At 42.1% G+C, this 19,862-nt stretch overlaps 1 protein-coding gene across 12 annotated transcripts in view; it reads right to left on the bottom strand.

The window, feature by feature from the left end:
* Positions 1-19,862, bottom strand: part of KCNMA1 (potassium calcium-activated channel subfamily M alpha 1) — a 751,400-nt gene that overhangs the window by 165,521 nt on the left and 566,017 nt on the right. For all 12 annotated transcript variants that reach the window (XR_014253611.1, XM_082425676.1, XM_082425678.1 and 9 more), the window contains exon 15: positions 4,790-4,899. Coding sequence is in view for 11 of the 12 variants with exons in the window: in XM_082425676.1 (XP_082281802.1) it covers positions 4,790-4,899 (110 nt within the window). In the remaining variant the exon portion in view is untranslated. The remainder of the gene's footprint in view (positions 1-4,789; positions 4,900-19,862) is intronic.

Genomic DNA, 19,862 nt, shown 5'->3' with positions numbered 1-19,862 from the left:
TCATTAAATAGCTAGCTGATTAACTGGCTGGTGACCGATGGCAGAATTTTCTAAAAGGTAAGAGTAAATAAAACCTGGAAACGTCATGATATATTTCTTTCTTTCTTGGTGTTTATATTATATTCAGTGGGCAGAATAGAAGGGTGGTGGGAAGAGGATAGGCAGGAGAGGGGGAAAAGGACATTAGCTGGTACTGAGAGACACGTTCTATCATTCCGATTTTAGAGATGAGGAAACTGGGGGGAGCACTGAGCCCAAGGTCAGGCAGCTGGTAACTATCAAAAGAAGGAGGTAGGCAGAAATCCACTATCTTGTCCCAAATCACATATCCAGCAAGTGGGTTTGACCCCAGACCCTTGCGACTCCACAGCTCACACTACCTGACATCACACAGCATCCTACTATTTGAACCACTCAAAAATAGGACCCCTTTGTGGCAAGCATAGCCTCATATCCCAGCCCCGGCTTCCTGCAGGCTTGGCTGGCACTAGCCATCTGCACCTTCCACAGTCACCTACTGAGGAAGATGGGGAGTGGGAGGGAAAAGGAAGCGGGTGGTTTCCTGGTGTTCAGAGAACAATGGGTGGCACCCTCTCTTTCGGATCCCATAGCTCCTTTGCCTTGATCTTCCTGCCACACAGACCAGGGGCAAGCCAGCTAGGCAAAACCAAAGGGAAATGCTCAGGAGTTGCTGGCCCTTAAAAGGAACACCCTAAGAGCATCCTGAGGAAGGTCCAGGACATACCCACCACGGTGTCCATCAAGGCCAAGAGGCATCTGGCTGTGGCACCCTAAATTGCCCTTCTCTGCATTTGGTGCTTAACTGTTCTCCCCGCCCTGAAATTGCTTTTATGATCCCCAGTGGAAACCTGACTGAGAGCATTAAAGGGCTCAGTACCCCCACGTCTTTTTCCTATTCTGATTTGGATTAGGCGTGGGGAGTGAGGAGAGCAGTCAGCAGTTTGCCTGGCATGGTAGAGCGCGGACTCATTCCTATATCCATGGAGATTGCAGAATACCCTTCGTGAACAAGGAGCAATGGAGAGGAAGTGCCCACAAAGGCCCAAATCCTAACATTAGCTTGTAAGATGTGGCCCGCCTACAATTCTATGATTTGGCGAAAATCAGAAACATTCCAGTGACTGAGCCCGAAGTTGGAAGAAGAAGTTATTCCAGCCTGTGGTGTGGAGAATGGGGTTGCCGGGGGGTCCCCAGTCATCAGACTGAATCAGAATCACCCCACTTACCTACAAAAAAAATGCAGATTTGGGGGATCTACCCCAGATATTAAAATCTGGAGATGGAACCTAGAATCCTCTCTGTTTAATAAGCTCCCCAGGAGAATCTTAATTAGCCAGCCTTCATCTACCACATCCTCCAAGCTGCTCCCAATTGCATGAGGCCCCAGCAGCAAAATCCTGGTCCTGTAACTTGTCTGCTAGGTGGCTTTGGAAGGGGACACCAACGTCCTCGGAGTCTCGGTGTCATCCTTTATAAACCAGGGATGGTAATGTTCACATAAACGTCACAGGATTGTTGTGAGGATTCAATGAGAAAATGTAAGTGAAATATTTAGAAATGATACTGTATTTTGTCTAAATTAGTTATTGCTTTTGGAACAAAGCTCCGTCTTCTGGTGATACACACGTGAAGGCCAAAGGCTGGTGCAGAGAAGCTGGCGCAAGTCTTACCTGAGCCGGAGAAAGCATCTCTCTGCTCGAAATTCTTAAAAAGCTCAACTTGGGGGCCTCCTGCCCCTTCTCTCTCTCCTCCTCCCACATCTGTTCTCTTGGGAAACGACCTCAGATTTCACCCGTTAATCCTGCCCCCTTAGCTTTTCACTGAATGACTCTCCCAGCTTCTGAGAAAACTCCAGTCTTTTCGGTGTGGTGATCCTACCCTGCAAGGGGGCACTCTGCCAGCCCAAGGGAAGAGCAAATTTATTTCTTTTCATGCTTCAAGACGTTATTGGCTGCATATTGTTTTAATGCCGTGCATAATTACAGAGACGGCTCTGAAAATCTGTATATTTTATCAGTGCTTTATTATACCCAGAATATTCTCCAACTATTTTTCTTCTACATGAACCAGCTGAAAATATATTTTGGCGTCCTTCATGTCATCTTGAAATTGAATAGCCAATTCTTACTGTAATGAAAATACTTATGCGCCAGCCTGGTGATATACAACCCTACACTCTAATTACGGCTGTGCTTTAATTAACCTGAATTGAAGAGTGTTATCATTAAACTGCTGGTAACTCTGAGTTATGGCTTTTCTTTAATTTAAAGTAGAAAACACAGATAATTAAGCCTCCAGATAATCAAATGCTTGAGGAGAGCTTCAATGTTTTGGGATGTTCCTAAATCTCATTAAGTGTCCTTTCTTTATTGATTATTTCTACCTCTGCTGTATCATTGTGTTAAACGAATAACAGCAGTCAGTTGAACACATTCTCACTCACATCAGAAGTTTTTCATGATGGTATTTTGGTTTTTGGTTTTTGTTTTTGTATTCCAGAAGCTGTACCAAACAAACACCAAATTCTCTGACAACAAGGTATGTCTGAGGGATCTTCTCTTTCTCGGAACATGTTGTCAACAAGCAAATCAGTCAAGGGAAATATTTACAGACTACTGCCCAGCTCTTGAGCCAGCTCCAAAGGGCAGAGAAGTTTCACACACCCAATGGGTCAGAGTTGGCAAACTCACACATCGAGGGGGCCAGGCCCTGATGTAAATGCAAATCTGGCCAGTTTAAGACATCAGGGAGGGGAGGTCCTTCACTAAACCCCTCCTTACAGCAAACTGGAGTCCCTTAGCATTCAGTAGAAATGCAAGTCCCGTGTTGGTTCATCAGATTTTCAAAAGAGGCCAGGAATCTAGTTTTTACGTGAAGAACCACCTTTTTGAAACACTGGCGACTAACTTTTAAGAAATGAAACACTGTGTAGGACAAATACGTGAGTCAAACTGACCCCACAGGTATCCCAGCTGGAACTTTTAGAGGGAGAAGTTCTAACCTTCCAGGTTGACACTCTTAAAATGAACTCACTCAGTTTCCAGAAGCAAAATAAGAGAAGCAGTGGGAAAGCAGGAAGGGGGTGGGGGGAGGGACATGGACTAAGGGATTTGCAAGGCAGCACTCACGTTGACACCAATCAAGCCGGGGAGACTCAAAGACAAAGAAGGGGACTTCACATACTCCCCTGCTAATGCCTGAGGTGCCATAGGACTCCTCCAGGTGTTGGCAGTTCTGCTGTGGGCTCAGACCACATCTACACCAGACCTAAGAGGCCTCAATTGTCTTTTTATAGGACGAGCTTCTAATATAAGTCCTGAATCCTCCTGGAATTTTTATCCCAGGCAGGCCACGCTCCAAGATAGAGAAAATCCCCTGGGACAGCCTCAGTGTTCCAGGACCCAGTGCCTCTGAATGGTTAACTCCTTTCTATGGCAGAATGAGAAACAGCTCTCAAAGAAAGGAACACATGGGAGTTACAACGGGGCATCCATTTTTGGAAAATAACTCCTTCGGAATCAATTACCTATGCCCTTTTCCGGTCCATTTAGCGTTTAAACTTTCGCTTCGAGACAGGGTGAGAAATCTCAGTAAACAGTCAAACCATTCTGGATTGCTTAGGGTCTAGGCCCAGGGACAGGCAGGGTGCACCTGCTGTGCTCACTGACAGAAGTCACTGACAGGTAAACACCAAGCTACCAGGTGCTCTGGCCCCTCTCTGCTGTGCACAGAACAGCAAACTGTGAGACAGAGGAACCCAAGAGCCCCCCAGGACTGTCCTCTTCAGGCCGACCTTTCCAGAAGGTGGGTTTGGTTTGCAGGCAGGCAGACAGCACAAGGGAAGAGCTCTTCTTCCTCAGCCCAGTGGGTTCCCAGATTCCCCTGTTTCTTCCCAGTTTTTAGCAGTGAGACTGAGTTTACCAAATTCTTTGCTATAGTGTCGAAGTATCGGGCTTCATGTTTCAGCATTCCCAGGGAGTCTGTGTTTTCATAGGGACAAAGCCCCTGTTTGACTTACATCCAACATCTGAGCTTCTAGGTGGGGAATCTGAGGCATCATCCTGGTGGACGTTTCTTGGGGTCTGGGACACCTGGAGCTCCTGACGTCATACCCCTTAAATGATCACCTGTTTTACCTCGAGGGGTCATGCAGGCTGGGGCTACCCCTTGCTCAAATCCATCTTGCTGAGCCAGTACAAGGAGATGCTAAGCCTTTTTATTGTTATAACATACCAGTTGTCCATCTCGGGGCTAAACCACTCAGGACTATTTCAAAGCCTCCCTGTGTACATTTGGTTCCACATTGCCTCAGGAAATAGTGAAAGCACTTTGAACAGCGGCTTCTCTGATGTCTTTATGACCTGACTTAACTGAAAGAGATTAAAATTTCTTTCATCAAGGTGCTAGCAAGATTGGGTTTTGCCCTGGTAAAATCAGAGGCATGGGTTCATGCTACCCTTCATACATGTGTCTACATCATAGGGGCATAATTCAAGATATGCACGAAAACTGCAGTTCATAATTTAGGGCAAATGATGAATCCAAGCCTGAGATTCTCAGGACTGGAGGGAAAGGAGAGCCAGCAGAAATCCCCAAGGCAGGGGCCATAGAATGACCACCTTCCCCTTCATCACAGAAGGCTGAGCACAGGACACTTGGTAATTGTCGAGTGTCCCCACTGTGCTGGCCACAGGTGGGGTGCATTTCCTTCCAGAGACACGTTAAATGTTTCTGAAAGCCAAAGAGCATATGGTTAGCGGTCACTTACTCACAAACAGTAGGGAAGGACAGACCCACGAAGGCACTGGAGAGATATTCTGTGTACATTTCATTTGAGACTCCTTCCAAGTAGTATTTCTGCCACGTGTCTTCCTCAATCTAAGGGAGAAGCACACAGGAGAAGGGTTTAAGATAGGATAGTAAAAGGAAAGTGGGGTTACCCCATCTGGCAAACAAATGAATGCACTGGTTGTGTCGTGGCGACCTTCCTGAACAACCAGGAGCATACCCCATCACCACGTGAAGCCTTCCATGCCCCTAAACTCATAGACTAGATGGATGTCTCCCCTAAAGCACCACTTCTTCCTAAACCTGTATGATTTCCAAGAATGTGGAGGCATGCGCACTCATCCAAAATTGATAAAAATTTTTGAGAGCAATTTTTAAATTGTTATCAAAATGTACAAAAGTGCATACTCTTTTACACAATTCCATCTTAAGTATTCATAGCAAAGAAACAAGCAGATGAGTATACACATACACACGTACAAGAACATCCTTCTTGTTCTTAGAACAAGAAATTAGAAATAACCACAAATGGTCGGTTTATACCATGGAATACAGGGAAGCAATTAAAAATTATGATGAAAATGTATATATTTTCATAGAAAAATTACCTTAAAAGGCACATTACTAAATAGTGTGTATAGTCTGATCCTATTTTTAAACACCCTATAATTATCTGAATGTTCGTAAAGCCGTAGAAAAATCTAGAAAGCTTTATACCAAAACAGTAACAGTTGTTATCTCTGAGATGTAGAATGACACTTTTTCTCTATAGATTTCTGCATTGTCTGAAGGCTTTTGCAGTGAGCATATATGTTATAACATGAAACAACATATCTATTTCTACTTCAGGGAAAAAAGTAGATTTTTCCAACACCACCTTGACTATCACAAAAAGTAAAATGTAGGACTTCCCTGGTGGTGCAATGGTTAAGAATCCGCCTGCCAATGCACGGGACACGGGTTCGAGCCCTGGTCCGGGAAGATCCCACATGCCGCGGAGCAACTAAGCCCGTGCGCCACAACTACTGAGCCTGCGCTCCAGAGCCCATGAGCCACAACTACTGAGCCTGTGTGCCACAACTACTGAAGCCTGCGCACCTAGGGCCTGTGCTCTGCAACAAGAGAAGCCACTGCAATGAGAAGGCCACACACTGCAAGGAAGAGTAGCCCCTGCTCGCCGCAACTACAGAAAACCCGTGCGCGGCAACGAAGACCCAATGCGGCCAAAAATAAATTAAAAAATAAATAAATAAAATAAAATAATTAAAAAAAAAGTAAAATGTAGTTTCAGAAAGGTCTTAACCAAAATGTCATTAAAATGTTTTTTTGTTTGTTTGTTTTTTTTTGTCGTAATTAATCAAGTTCAACTGGTTTTCCCAACAGCCCTCTTCACGCTAGCTATTTCTGGAAAGGTTTTACCTTGGAATCGACCATTTAAAAGTATAAAGTGAAAACAACAAGAACGCTGAGCCCCTCTGGGAGCCTGGGGATGTCATGGATTCCCAAGGCAGGAAGACAGGCAGGCTGTGTGGTCCTTGGGTATCTGTAAGCTGCTGTCTCCCCAGTTCACTTCCACTGGAGGTTAGATAAGGGGGAGGATGAAAAGGAGCTTCCCAGCCAACTGGAAGTGGCTCTTAATAATGTCCTGTGCTGGTACTGAATTAAAAGGCATCTTGGGACTTCCTCCGTTGTCCAGTGGTAAAGAATCCACCTACCAGTGCGGGGGACGCGAGTTCAATCCCTGGTCAGGGAACTAAGATCCCACCTGCTGCAGGGCAACTAAGCCTGCGCGCCACAACTACTGAGCCTGCACCTCAACTAGAGAGCCTGGGTTTCGCAAACTATAGAGCCCACGCACTCTGAAGCCCTCGTGCCACAACTACAGAGCCAACGCACTCTGGATCCTGCGTGCCACAACTAGAGAGAGAAAACCCGCATGCCACAACTAGAGAGAGAGGAAAAAAAAAAAAAACCGCACACGCTGCAACTAGAGAAAAGCCCACATGCCACAACGGAGAACCCGCATACTGCAACTAAGACCAGAAACAGCCAATAAGAAAAGGCATCTTGCTTATGACCCAATAGTCAGTAAACTGGGGGAAATGAGAAAGACTTGGAAACAGTGGGAAACGCACACCTACCATCTACTTGGTGATGCTCTGGAATACAAAAGCTAGGAATAATTTAGAAATAAATTGAATGCTCCCTGCTTCTATGCTACGTCTGCTCTGTGTTCTGGCTGGGTTATTAGACTATGTGGGTTAACCTCATTAGTTTGTGCTGCTTCTAACCTACCACCACACGTTAGACGTGTGCTATGCAATACTGCTGGGTATGCACTGTTCATCTACAAATCAGTCTTCCCCAGAGCGGGGTCTTTCAAAACAAAAGGACTCAACCTTTTCTACTGCTAAACTTCATGATTTTAAAAATTAACTGCTATGTGTTTAGCTAAGCACAAACTTTTTAATTTCCCCGACTCATAAGATTTCAACTTATTTTTTTCAAATAAAAGATATTCTTGACTTCATAAGCAAAGGTTATTAATTCCAACTAATTTGAAGAAAGCTTAGTCTGCATTAGTAAATAGTTTGAAATATATAATATTTGGGGCACTATGTTATCACAATTTTTTATTGGTAAATAGGATAGTATCTGAGGGATTGCCAATTATAAATCCTCACAGTTGAGTTTTATGGGCAAATAGTTTTCTTGAAGTAGAAGAATTCAACCTATTCTTTTAGCAGGGACATTCCTTTTATAATATGTTGCTTATGTTGCTAATTTAAATATTCCACTTGGCTTTCAAAAATAATGAAAATATGAAGCTTTATCTCAATTATTATTGATTGTTGGTGCTATTCCTCAATTAATATGATTTTAATTTGGTTCTTTTAGTTATGGTCATTATTTTCATGCCTCTGTGTCCTAATGGAACTACTCTTGAGATCAAATTTTATTGTAGGTTCATCACTAAACTTTTTAAGTAGAAATAAATTCTTTTTAGGATACAAATATTATATTCATGTTTCTTTTGAACTTAGCATAAATTGTTCATTGATTCATTAATTCAGCAAATATTTTTGAGCATATTCTGTGTCTTATGAGCCATTCTAGTTACTGACTGAATTTTATTTAAACTGGTATTCATTTTCCCATATTTTTCTCTTTGCCAGAAAAAGCATCACATATACCTGTCTAAGATATATCTGACGATATACATCTGACTTTTGCTGATTTTTTTCCACATTTCGTTTCCGGCAAGTTTGTGGCTGATCTGAAATGCTTGAGGACTAAAAGTCAAAAAACTGGAAAAAAAAATGAACAGAACTTTTCTGGAAAGCAAAATGCCTCTTCCACAGACATATGCAGATGCTCAGATGGTATGTATAATGCAAGATGCAGAAGTACTGAACGGACTGTCTAAGAGCTGAGGAGTTTAAATTCATTGTTATAACCCTTTAAGATTTCTACATCTTTAACACAATTTCCCTATTGATAAGTTAACAAATTTTTCAGGTTCTGATAAATGTTCACACACACACACACACACAAAAACTTACTGAAAATGATTTAAATGGTAAAATGGTAAATTTTGTTATATGTATTTTACCACAAGTAAATTTTTTTTAAAAAACCAATACGTATAATATAAGGAGAATCAGTAATTATAATTAACACTTACACCCTTCAATCCTTAAGGGCAAGAATGACAAGTTGTGGCAGAACAATGACAGGAACAGGTTATCCCATCAGGAGAGTCAGGGGTAGAGCACCCAGCCTTATGACACTGTAATGTGTCACAAACTCAGACAACAGAACCTCAATCTTCATCCTGAGGCAAGGGCTTCAATTACCCCCTTCTTATCAAAGTTTCCCTTTCTAACTCTCAAGCATGGCACCTTTCACTTATTTTGAAAACAGCAAAAGCAAAATACACATTCCTTTTAGTTTTGTTAGCCGTAATCAAATACATTCTTAGGAAAGGAAAAATTAGTATAAAATACAATTTGTTGAGTTTAAAACACTTGACAGTGAACAAAGAGATCTAGAGACGGTAGAATGAGTTACTGTCATTATAAGTCCCCTTTAACAGAGGCACAGAGAGGCTAAGTAACCCACTAAAAGTCACAAAGCCAATGAGTGGTACAAACAGGATTCAGAGTTCATACTGTTAACCACCCACCATATTATCTCTTGCTAGAGATTGAAAGGGTAAATATATAGAGAAGCAGTGGTGCTAGGATCTTGGGGGGCTTGGAGGGTTTGCAGAATATAAGTATCTAAGAGGAAAAGCTCCTCAAGAACGCAAGATCTTAAACCCTGGAGCCCCTGACTTTGTGAGAAGTCAGTGAGAAGTAATATTGATTTTAAGTCGAGCTGAAAGGAGAGTTCAGACCTCCTCTCAGAGCACAACGGCATCATTTCTATTCTATAAAATGGAACCATCCCAGCCTACAACTTCTTGCCTAAAATAGTACATGCTGTTCTCCACATCTGTGTTGTCGAAATATTTTTAACTGTAATGTGAATACACACTTCCCAGCAGAAAAATGAAAGAATGGGACCAAAATGACTTAGGGAAAGGTGCCAAAATTAATTTGCCAGCCATTCAACAATCAGTCAAAGGCAAAGCATTTCCTGAGGCAGCAATTTCTCCTCTGGCTGTCACATCAAACTCCCGCTGCTTCAGAAGAGCACCTAGCAAAAATGAGCAGGTGATGTGCTCCGGGTCCTTATTCATCAACCACTCACAGATCTTCAGTGAGAAAAGAGATCTGAGCCGTGGGGCTCGCTCGTCCACACTTCTCACGGTCTTATTTATCTGCCCTTCATTACCTAATTTTTCAACCAGTCTAGTTCAATCCCTTAAGTAAACGGTTGTACACCAATCTGGGGGCCGATGGCTCCACCACCAAAGGCACCATCAAACTGGAAACATCAGCCGTGGCTCTGGGGGAAGTAACACCTTCTTGCTCCCAGATTTTGCATGTGTTACTAACGGTGGGTCAGGAACGACACCTTTTATATTTTATGCTTTCTCTGATTAGGGTGAAACTGTGTTTCTCTAACGTTAACAGCCCAGTGAATGTGAAAAATCAACCATCCCAGCTGTGGTATGTTACAATCACTGTGATTTCTGTTTCCAGCAAAGAGTCTGAATAACTGTGTTGATTACAGCCAAATAATTTTGCAGAAGTCCATCCCTACCTCCAGAGTCGTATGAATAATTCCAAAGACTATCATATACCAATCCTTAATCGAAAACAAGTACATTGTTTTAATCCAAATATACGTTATGTTGTGCACATCAAATATAATGAAGAGGAAATTATAAAAATCAATGACCATTATGTTAATAGCTGCAATAAGAAGAGGTGAGTTGTAACATACACACCAGTATTGCCCAAAACTGGTAGTAGAAGACTATTTATTGTAATAGCAGGTATTTATTACATTTATGATTTTTTAAAAATCTATCCAAATTCTCGATATTCTTGCTCTAAAGGATGTATAGTTTTAAACCATAAAAGTCCTTAATTAGAATCAATTAGCTACAGCTGAATGAATATTTGTACATATAAATTACACAATACATTGTCACTGTCCTTTGTAACGTGACCGTCTAAAACAGAGTGCACTGACAGGAACTGGCCGACGTATCTGAGATTCCACAAAAACATATTTACGCCCACAAAAAACAGAGAACACCCACAGAATGTGTCAAGCTCTTAATTACAGTAATCAACATGGAATCAGCATTGATGGGCTCTAGGGTGATGAGGGTGTGGGCTGATCACTAAAATGAGTGGGGTCCTTCATCCCCATCCCTCAACAGCATGCTCTGCCACTGGGAAAAATCTGATTCAATGTTGCATCCAATCATTTCTTGCTGGAAAGAACAATGCTAAGGACAACTGACTGTTAAGAAGACTTTATCACTGACCCAGTTCCTGGATTCTCTCTCTCCTCCTTTATTTCCCTCTATGTTCCAATGTTAACAAACTTGCCGCAGTTTTAACCACCAGTGGGCATGCGGCTCTTTCCCTCTCTCTTCCTCACCTCAACATAAACTCGTAGAATTAAAAAACAAAACGCTTGAGTCTTGCTAGCTTAGCTCCTCACGAGTGCCAGAACAGAGAAAGCCTCGCTGCACAGCTTTCTGGGGGGTGGAGGAAACTGGTGATAAAGTTGAAAACAAAGGAAAGAAACAGAAGAGATGGGAAACCAACAGTGATTTGCACCTTTTCAGAATATATCTCTTCAAAAAAAAAAAAAAGAATATATCTATTCTCTGTGCCAAATTGCATATCAACGCTGTCCTTCTTGGATGTGGACTCAGGTCGGCTGTCCTTCCGAGAGCAGCATTGGATTTCAGGGACTCCATAACGATTTGGCATTCCACAATTATGGCCTATTTCAGATTGTATTTTCCAGAATGTGAGAATAGAACGAAAGGATCTCAGATTTTTCCAAAGGCTTTGGGACAATGTCAATTAAAACACATTATTTGGAATTTGATGGAATGCAAGATAACTGGTTGCTTCAGCACTGAACGAATAAATAAACAACTCCAAAGATTAATTCTGGGGTGGACTTCCACTGAATCTCTTATTCCCAGACTAGTGGGCTGCAGGCTATCAAATGAGATTTCTTCCATCAAGCATTATGAAGAAAAAGATCAGCCCACATGAAGTGTTCAGAGAGAGATCAACAGACCACACCACATGCAAAAAGAGTTAGCAGACAGGGTATTTTCCCCCCTGCTATGTTACCCCAACTTAGGTTACTTCTGAAAACACAGAATGCCAGAGGAACTGAAGTTAAAGGAAGGGTTAACAGAAAGAGTGATATGAGAACTTTTAAAAATAATTATTATTTATAAATTATTTCAGAAAGTGTGGCCTATGTGGCAGGAAATTGGTAATTTTTTTAATATGTAGGTAGGTTGTTCTACCCTTTTCTTTTTTTCCTCTCCAATGTAGAAAAGGTATTTATGCTTAAGTGTTGCCAGGCCTTTTTAAAGATGGGCCTATTCACTATCTGTCCAAATAGGACTTTGGTTTTGCAATCTTGATAATAGTTAAGAACATTCTCACTTGTGCTTCAAATAATAAGGTTCTTAAAATACTACTAAAAATAATTCTCATCTGGGTAGGGCAAGCAGCAAGTAAGTGTTCTCAAGCAGACGCCTGCCAAGCAATCCTCAGGAGAACAATTCAGTCCCTGGCAGGCAGGATTTTCCAGAACAGAGCTTCTCAACCCATTTGGGGTGAGAGACCAGGGTTTTGTTTTTATTTCTAGTATCCATCGTTTTGCAGACTCAAACTTCTGCAAAATCTAACAGAAATGATTTCCAAAAAACAAAAAAAGAATATAGACAAGACATGCAAACTACAAGTCCAAAATTTCTATCATTAGATTCAACCAATATAAAATTAATCTGTCAAATTGCTCTAAAAGTTCCTAAGCATTCCTCTCATTTTCTGTACTTGCCACTTCGTGGATGAGTAGCAAACAGTTCATGGCACCCATCCACGGACTGCATTTGCAATTGTGCTGGTCCTACTCTATCTTACAAACCTTACTTCTCACAATTTCCCCCAAATTCCAGTAAAGTAGGATTATTCCCAACTAAGATTTCCCAAGGTAGCCTCGACAGAACTTATTAACAGGTGCCACCTTGAACATAAGAGAGTGAAGAGGGAGTTCTATGGTGTCCCCATTAAAATATAGGTTTTTTGAAGGCAGAAAAATTCACCTGAGTCTCCAGAGCCTGGAACAGTGCATGGAACATAGCAGTAGCTCAATATTTGCTGAATGGATGAAATACATTTGGGAAGTGCTGGATTTCACAAAGCCAAACTGGGGAGTTTTTTAGTGCAACTCAGAGTATTTCACATGTTACTATGAATTGTAAATCTCCAAAGGGGCAACATGGTACTAAGTCACAGAATCCTTTATTTCAAGGAGCAGCTCATGGAGACCAGCAATGCTATTCTGAAAACTTCCTCCCTCCGATCTCCCCACCACTTCGTTTCCCTGATCCTACTGTCAGAAATCTCTCTGTGGCCATTTTCAGCTGTCAAGATCCAACTCTACCTATAAAGTTCCCATCGTATGCCACCTCGTCTGTGAGGACTTTCCTCATTTCCCCAAATTGATGTGCTCTGCCCTGCCTTAATGGGAACACAAATCATGCCCACCTCTGGTGAGCTTGGGAGGGCTAAAAGAGATAATGGATAAAGAATGCTTAGAACATTCCCTGGTTGGCAGTATGCACTCAGTATGCATTAGTTGTCATTAGCTACCGTCATAGTATCTGAGTCTTCTAACATCTGACAAGAACTACAATAAAGTGGAATTTTGGAACACGAGACCCTCCCTTAGGCATTCAACTTTGTATCTTCTAGAACAAGCAGCATACTACCTTATGAGGTGCTTATAAGAGGTGCTTAATTAATATTTGTTGAATTGAACTGAGCAAGACAAAACTGGAGAAAGAGACACAAAGAAACAAGCACAATTTTTCCAGGCATCTAATCACAAGTCAGTGCTGCTAACTTCATAGCGTTTAGTGTTGACCATGAAAGGAACCAATTTCTGCCCCCCGAATGCTGAAAAATTCTGTATTCTTGGCATCTGACAGGGAACGTGTAGAGTCGGGTGATTTTTAAACTTCCCAGAACACTTCCTACTGAGCAGTACATTTCTGGGAAACTTTGTCATCACAGAACATCTTGGGCTACTTAGCAAGTGGCTTATGGTTTTCTAAATTCTAGATCCAATACCTTGGAGGCTTGAATTTGAAAGAAGGGACTCTCAGGAACTGGTGTATTTGCCAATCTAACAGAAGTCCTACCTCTTACTAGCTAGGAGTCCCACCGCACTCCCTGCAGAAAGGAGCCCCCTTTGCTCCGTCTCATGACTATGCTTTCTTTCCAATGTGACCTAGCCCTTTATCTTCTGGATTGTACTCTTTTGAATTCCAATGTAGGGTCAAACAACAATTCAACAGGAAATAGACTGAGCCCAGCAAAGGCTGCATTTGGCAATTCCATTACTCCTAAATTCTAAAACTGAGACCAAAAACAACTGTTTGCTATTAACTAATTAAGAACTGGGAGAAAAAGAAAGGAGTTAGATAGAAAAGCATTTGAATCAGCACAGGAATTATGAGGTTGCTTTTGATAAGACAAATAGTTAGAGAATTACCTATGCGTTTGCAAAATCTTCAATATTTTAGACAGTTTGGGGAGAATCCCACTGCATCCACTGAAGTTAACACAGGATAGTTTCTCACCAGTGGGCATGTCTAAGGCTGTGAGTCCAGTGCTTCCCAAACTCTGAAGAGCATGTGAATCACCCAAGGGTGTTAGTAAAATGTGCTTTCTGTAGTCCTGGGGTGGGGTCTAAGATTCTGCATTTCTAACAAGCTCCCAGGCAACATAAATACTCCCCAAACATGGACCACACGTACAGTAGCAAAGGTATTCCCAAAGAGAGTGAAGAACATAGAACAAGTATTCTCTTTGAGGACCATGCCTTTGAGGACCAGAGAATCAATCATGGCCCAAAGGATTTGAATAAGAGATGAAAAAGGATGCTTTCTATGAGTATCACTAAATATTGGAGCCAGTTACAGAGAAAGCCTGTAGATAATTAAGCACAAGATGGGTATCCCAGTGTTTGGGTTGCTGTGATAATTAGTCTAAACAATATTTCAGGGATCCAGATTTATCTACCTAGTCTCTCTCCATTGATCCAATGACCCCAATAATAACTTAGTCTCCACTTCAATGTGGGCTGTGTAAAGAGAGAACAATGACACAGCTATATTTAATTCAATTAAAATTAAAGTTTCAGAAAATGGCTCCTATTCGTATCCCTTATTTCTGTTTAACTTTTCCATTTTAGGACACAGTGTTGAGTGTGAGGACAAAAATGTTTGCCAACTCTCAGTTCTATTTTAGTGACAGCAGATTCTGGATACTTACGTCTCATATCGCTGTACAATACGGGCCTAATAAAGTCGAGCCAAAGAGACTAGATTTCATTTCAGAGCAAAGGGTTTCAGCCATAAACTTTTGCTTTTTGGCTGAACAGAGCCATTCAAGCCACGATTATAAATTCCGCTAGTTTTAGGTATCAGGGTGATTGGGAAGCCAAATGGGTTATTTGTGAGCCAGGTACCCAAGGTAGAGGCACCCGCTTTATTGTGTATTCACTGTTACCTGGAAAAATCTCTTGCCAGCTAGAGAATATTTTCACAGGAAGTTAGAAATGACTTGAAATTCCCCTCTGCGGCTTCCTAGAGTGGATTTTAGGCCTCGTCAAAATGACATTTGGTTCAGAGACCGAAAGGAGACAGCTTATAAATTGCTGAGGTATTTAGCTGGCCTTAGCAGTTTCTGTTTAAGAGGGGCCATGATCCTGAGTGCAGCAGCAATGTAGGAAGTACCAAAGCACATGCAGCCTCTGGGTTCAAATCCCAGCCTCACTGAACGTCCCTGGGTCAGTTGTATAACCTCTCCAAGCCTCAATCCCCTCACCTGCAAAATGAAAGCAACAATAGTACCTACTTCCTAGGAAGACAGATGAAATGAGGTGATCCATGTAAAACACCTAACATAGTGCCTGGCAAATAGCTAATGTTTTCTGAGTGCTTCCTATGTGATAGGTGCTTTGGCGGCTTAATCATACTAAAAGATGGCACTTACTGAGTATGTACCCTGTAGATGTTCTATAAATGCTCTATCATTAATAATGAGTGTTGGTGATGGTGATGGTGATTATGAAGACATCTCTACTACTCGCACAAGGGAACACAGCCAGTTAGACGTTGGGCCAGTGATTCATGGCTTCCTATTGCTTAGCTGCTACTGGAAAAACCTGAAACATCACTAATCAACAAATGATCCTCTGGACTGAGGAGAAAAACTAAGTAGCTTGAGTTTATCCCCAAAAGACAGCAGTGTTCCCTGGAGGTCCTCCCTCCCCCTCCCCTTCCCTAGTGGCCAGCAAGTTCACTCTGAATAGATAGGATGATAAGAGAGAAGTTAGGTATTTGGAGGAACTGACTGTCTCCCCAAATAGGAGAAAGGTCATACGTGGACATAAAGACCCAGCCTGGTCTCCTGAAAGGAGCCCTGAGACAAAAAGACCATGATGGGTAGACTGGATTGGCTACTTCCAATTTCTGGGCTTGACTCTTGCCCACATCCCTCCAGTGGAGACTCACTAGATTCTACTTTCATCTTTCATCCTCCCTCCTAGCAAATGGCTTTCCTCTTTGTTTCCTCTTTGTTTGCCAGGTATCAGTTCAGACTGATTCTGAACTGATACCTGGCACATCCTTGGTCCACAAGAAAGGCATGCTAATACTTCGATGCTTGTTCAAACATTATTTTTAAAAGTACTTGTTTAACTTGTATTTGGAGTAGAGGCTGAGTGCTGGGTGGGGATGAAAGAGAGAAGAATGACCCCAGGTCAGAGCCCTCAGCCTCTATTGCCCTCAGCAATTCAATCCTGGCCCCAATTTTGCATACTCCCTTCAGCAAAAGAAAAGCCTTGCAATTAAGTGGATGCGACTCTTCAGAAGGCAAATTAGAAAATATCTGTTGTTACTTGAACGTGGAGTAACATGTTCAAGGGAACTCATCCCTCCTATCCCAAAGAGTTTACCAAAGTATTCCGTCCAACCACAAACTGTATGCCTCCTGAGAAGAGTTCTGGAAGGCACATTTCCTCCTTCTTGTTGCATTTCTTGGAAGATTTTAGCCCTTGTTATAGTTCAGTATTCCCAGAAAACTGCCAGGATGGTATCCTACAGTTGGTATAAGATGAGAAGAAAGAGAAGACGTGTGATAATCCCGCTTGGTCAAGGAGAGGTCTCTCTGTTCCTGTGCCCATTGGTTCTACGAGCAAGTTCAAGTCCATAGTACATATCAATCCTCCAGGCAGGACCCGGGAGGTCACTACACTCTCTGAGTTCTCCACGGGTAACACAGCCCAGCACACAGCTATTCTCCTTCCAGGCACTGCCACTGCAGGGTTCTGTCCTGGGCAGGGCTGCACTTGCTAGCTGGACATTCATTACATATGGAAAAGAATAGCCAGCAAATCTCCATTCACTGAGGGGCCTGGGAAAAGCCATAAAGGTGCATCCAGGTTTCACCTGTACATGCAGGTAAAATCTAGCTGTGGGGGTAGGGGATGGGTTTCTGACAGAAAGGTTGAGGGACCCAGTGTCACTTAGGCTGATAAACAATGCTACTGCCCTAGAAAATGCACTCAGGCAGAAAATTCTACTAATTCTGTATCTCACCACAGAGTTCCAGGGACCTCCCCCAATATCAGTCATTTACAAAGACTTTGGCAACACAAAACTGTAAGCAGTATAGGGAGGGATGTCTTTACACCACCCTAGAGAGTGGCTTTAGATTAGGTTCATCCCTCTGTGTTCCCCCATGAGTGACCCAATCCTAATCCAGTGTCAGATCTCATCACAAATAGAAACCCAAACAGTACCACCAACCCCTAAGGAACAAGAAGGGGGTGAGGTACTGTCATGTACTGGTAATCTTTCCAACAATCTGCTAGGCTCTTCCACTTTTTACTGTGGGTGAATATGAAGCTCAGAAAGCTTGAGCAAGCAGTGCGAGGTCTTACAACAAATCATGTCCTAATTCAGAGGCTTACAACACACCCCCAACCCCAGCCTTCTGCCCACTGCACGGCTCCACAACTCCCCTCACACTTCACGAGTGAGGGAGAACAGGACGGGTGAGGCTGTGCTGGCACATCTGAAAAACATAGTGTTCCATGGATATATCTGGACAGGGGGACACCATCCAAGATCTTTGGATGATCAAGTCTAATACCTAATCCAAATTCCGAAAGAGGTACCAAATATTCCTCTTTCACTGATTCTTTCCTCACTAGTCCATTTAAGGAGAAGAAAAAATACCCAACCATTAAAATAAATGGCCTTCTCACTGCCAAATGTTAGCTGAAACAGGAAACCAACAGAAACTCCTTAAGAAATGATATTTATTTTGTCAGTCTAGGAAAAAAAGGAGAAACTAATTAAATCCATTGTCCTAAAAAGCAACACCATAAATATGGAGGCTAGGCATAAACACAGACTTCTCTTTGCAGACTGACCACAACAAAGAGCTTCTGCACCCCAAGGTCAGTGGACATAGAGCTGTATGTTAGTTTTTGGTGGGCAGAGATACTCTACCTGCTGACACGGTATGGGGGAAAGGGAGGAAGTGATATCTCTCACTTATATAATGTCAATTAATTCCATCCGCTTCCCAGCCTACTTCCCATCCCCTAGTGTACACAAAGCACAGCATCAAGGCAGGCAGGACACCTGTATTTCTTAGTACTTGAAACCCTAATCAGTGGGCCTGCATCACTCGTGCTACCATGGGATACATGTGGCAGCTGATAAAAACTACAAAAATTATACCCAGTTGAAAGGTTTTATTGCATGCCATTTTTCAAGATGGCAGATGGATGCTTAAATTGATCTCAGCATCATTTTACAGGTGTCCCAAAGTTTCTCTAAATCAGCTAAATGAGTCTGAAGTGGAAACAGTCACCTCCCATTGTTCTGCCAGGAGATGCACAGGATTCCACAGTAATGCAGCTTGCCAGGTTACATTATTCATAGTCTCTGATGAAAAGGTGGATTACCTCAAACTCACCCCAAAGAGAGTGATTATGGAATACGCTAAAAGGACATGATGATGATGACACTGCCTTAGAGGCAATATTCTCCCTGGTCCAGCTATAAAGGACAAACATAGAATATTGTTTCTAAAGTGATATCTGGTTTTCGGGCTCTGGATAAAATAGAATAAGGACACTCCACCCTGTGTCTTTCATTGATTGCATCTATTAAACTTGGACAAAATGCACGGAGCAGCTATTTGAAGTCTCTGAGACAAAAGGTAGCAAACAGATTAGGGAAAATGACCAGAATTGGAAGTACCACCAAATCAGCAGTGAGTTTACCATTGTTTTTGCTCTGGTATCCTCTAACCTGACTTTGAGGAAGCCCAGAACCTGTAAATGAAGACAAGAATGTGGAAAGACAAAGCCCCAAGAGAAGCTCTCATTCTGGCTCAAAGACCAGTAGAGGCAATTCCTAACACTCAGAGAGAATGGGGAAATCATGGTTTGGGTTCTTTTTTCTTTTCTTCTCTTTTCTTGCACCTCCACCCCTAAGGCACCCAGTGCCGGCAGTAGCAGCAGTGGCAATGGGAGATAAAAGGAGGTAGGAGAAACTTTTCTGGCTAGAGGGTCTGAGGTCCAAAGAGAGTGAGGCAAAGCCCTACTGTTTTTTGTCTCTCTTTGTCCTCCCACTGGTTTGTCCAGGTGAGGACACAGTAGCAGAAAGTGTATAACAAACCAGGGTAGCTAAAGCCCCAGCTTTCTGGTCAGAGGATAAAAAGGAAAACCCTATGGAAGCGCAAATTCCCCTGGAGATCACAGAGAAAGAGGACTTAAGAAAGGAGTCCCTTACAATTACTTATGAACTCCTGGGCTCAGCCTGAGCTGTGCAAGGATGAAACTGACCCTACACAGCATATATAGATTTTGAGGACTAGAGCATAATATAAACTATCACCCAGTTTGAGACTGATGTGGGGCAGATCCAAATAACACTGCCAATGTTTTGAAAATTCAACTCATATTGAAATTACAACCCATAGACGCTTGGCCAGAATTTCAGTCTAAAATAAAACAGGTCATTACATGCCACAATAAAATTATCAATGTGTTTGCAAGTTTTAAACAAGACCCAGAATTTCATAATAAAAAAACAAAGTGTCGAGAATACAATAAAAAAAAGTACTTGGCATATGAATAACTAAAAAAAAGAATCTCAACTTGCATCCAATGCCTACATGGCACAAATATTAGAAATATCTAACAAGAGCCTAAAGTAGCTATTATAAAATGTTCCAATAACTAACAGAGAACACTTTTGTAAAGAATCAAAAGACAGAAAGCCTTAGTAAAGAAACAAGATAAAA

This window comes from Balaenoptera physalus, assembly GCF_965194825.1.
Source record: "Balaenoptera physalus genome assembly, chromosome: 14".
Lineage (NCBI taxonomy): Eukaryota > Metazoa > Chordata > Mammalia > Artiodactyla > Balaenopteridae > Balaenoptera > Balaenoptera physalus.
The sequence above is the reverse complement of the archived record's forward strand: the minus strand, read 5'-3'. Positions and strand labels throughout refer to the sequence as shown.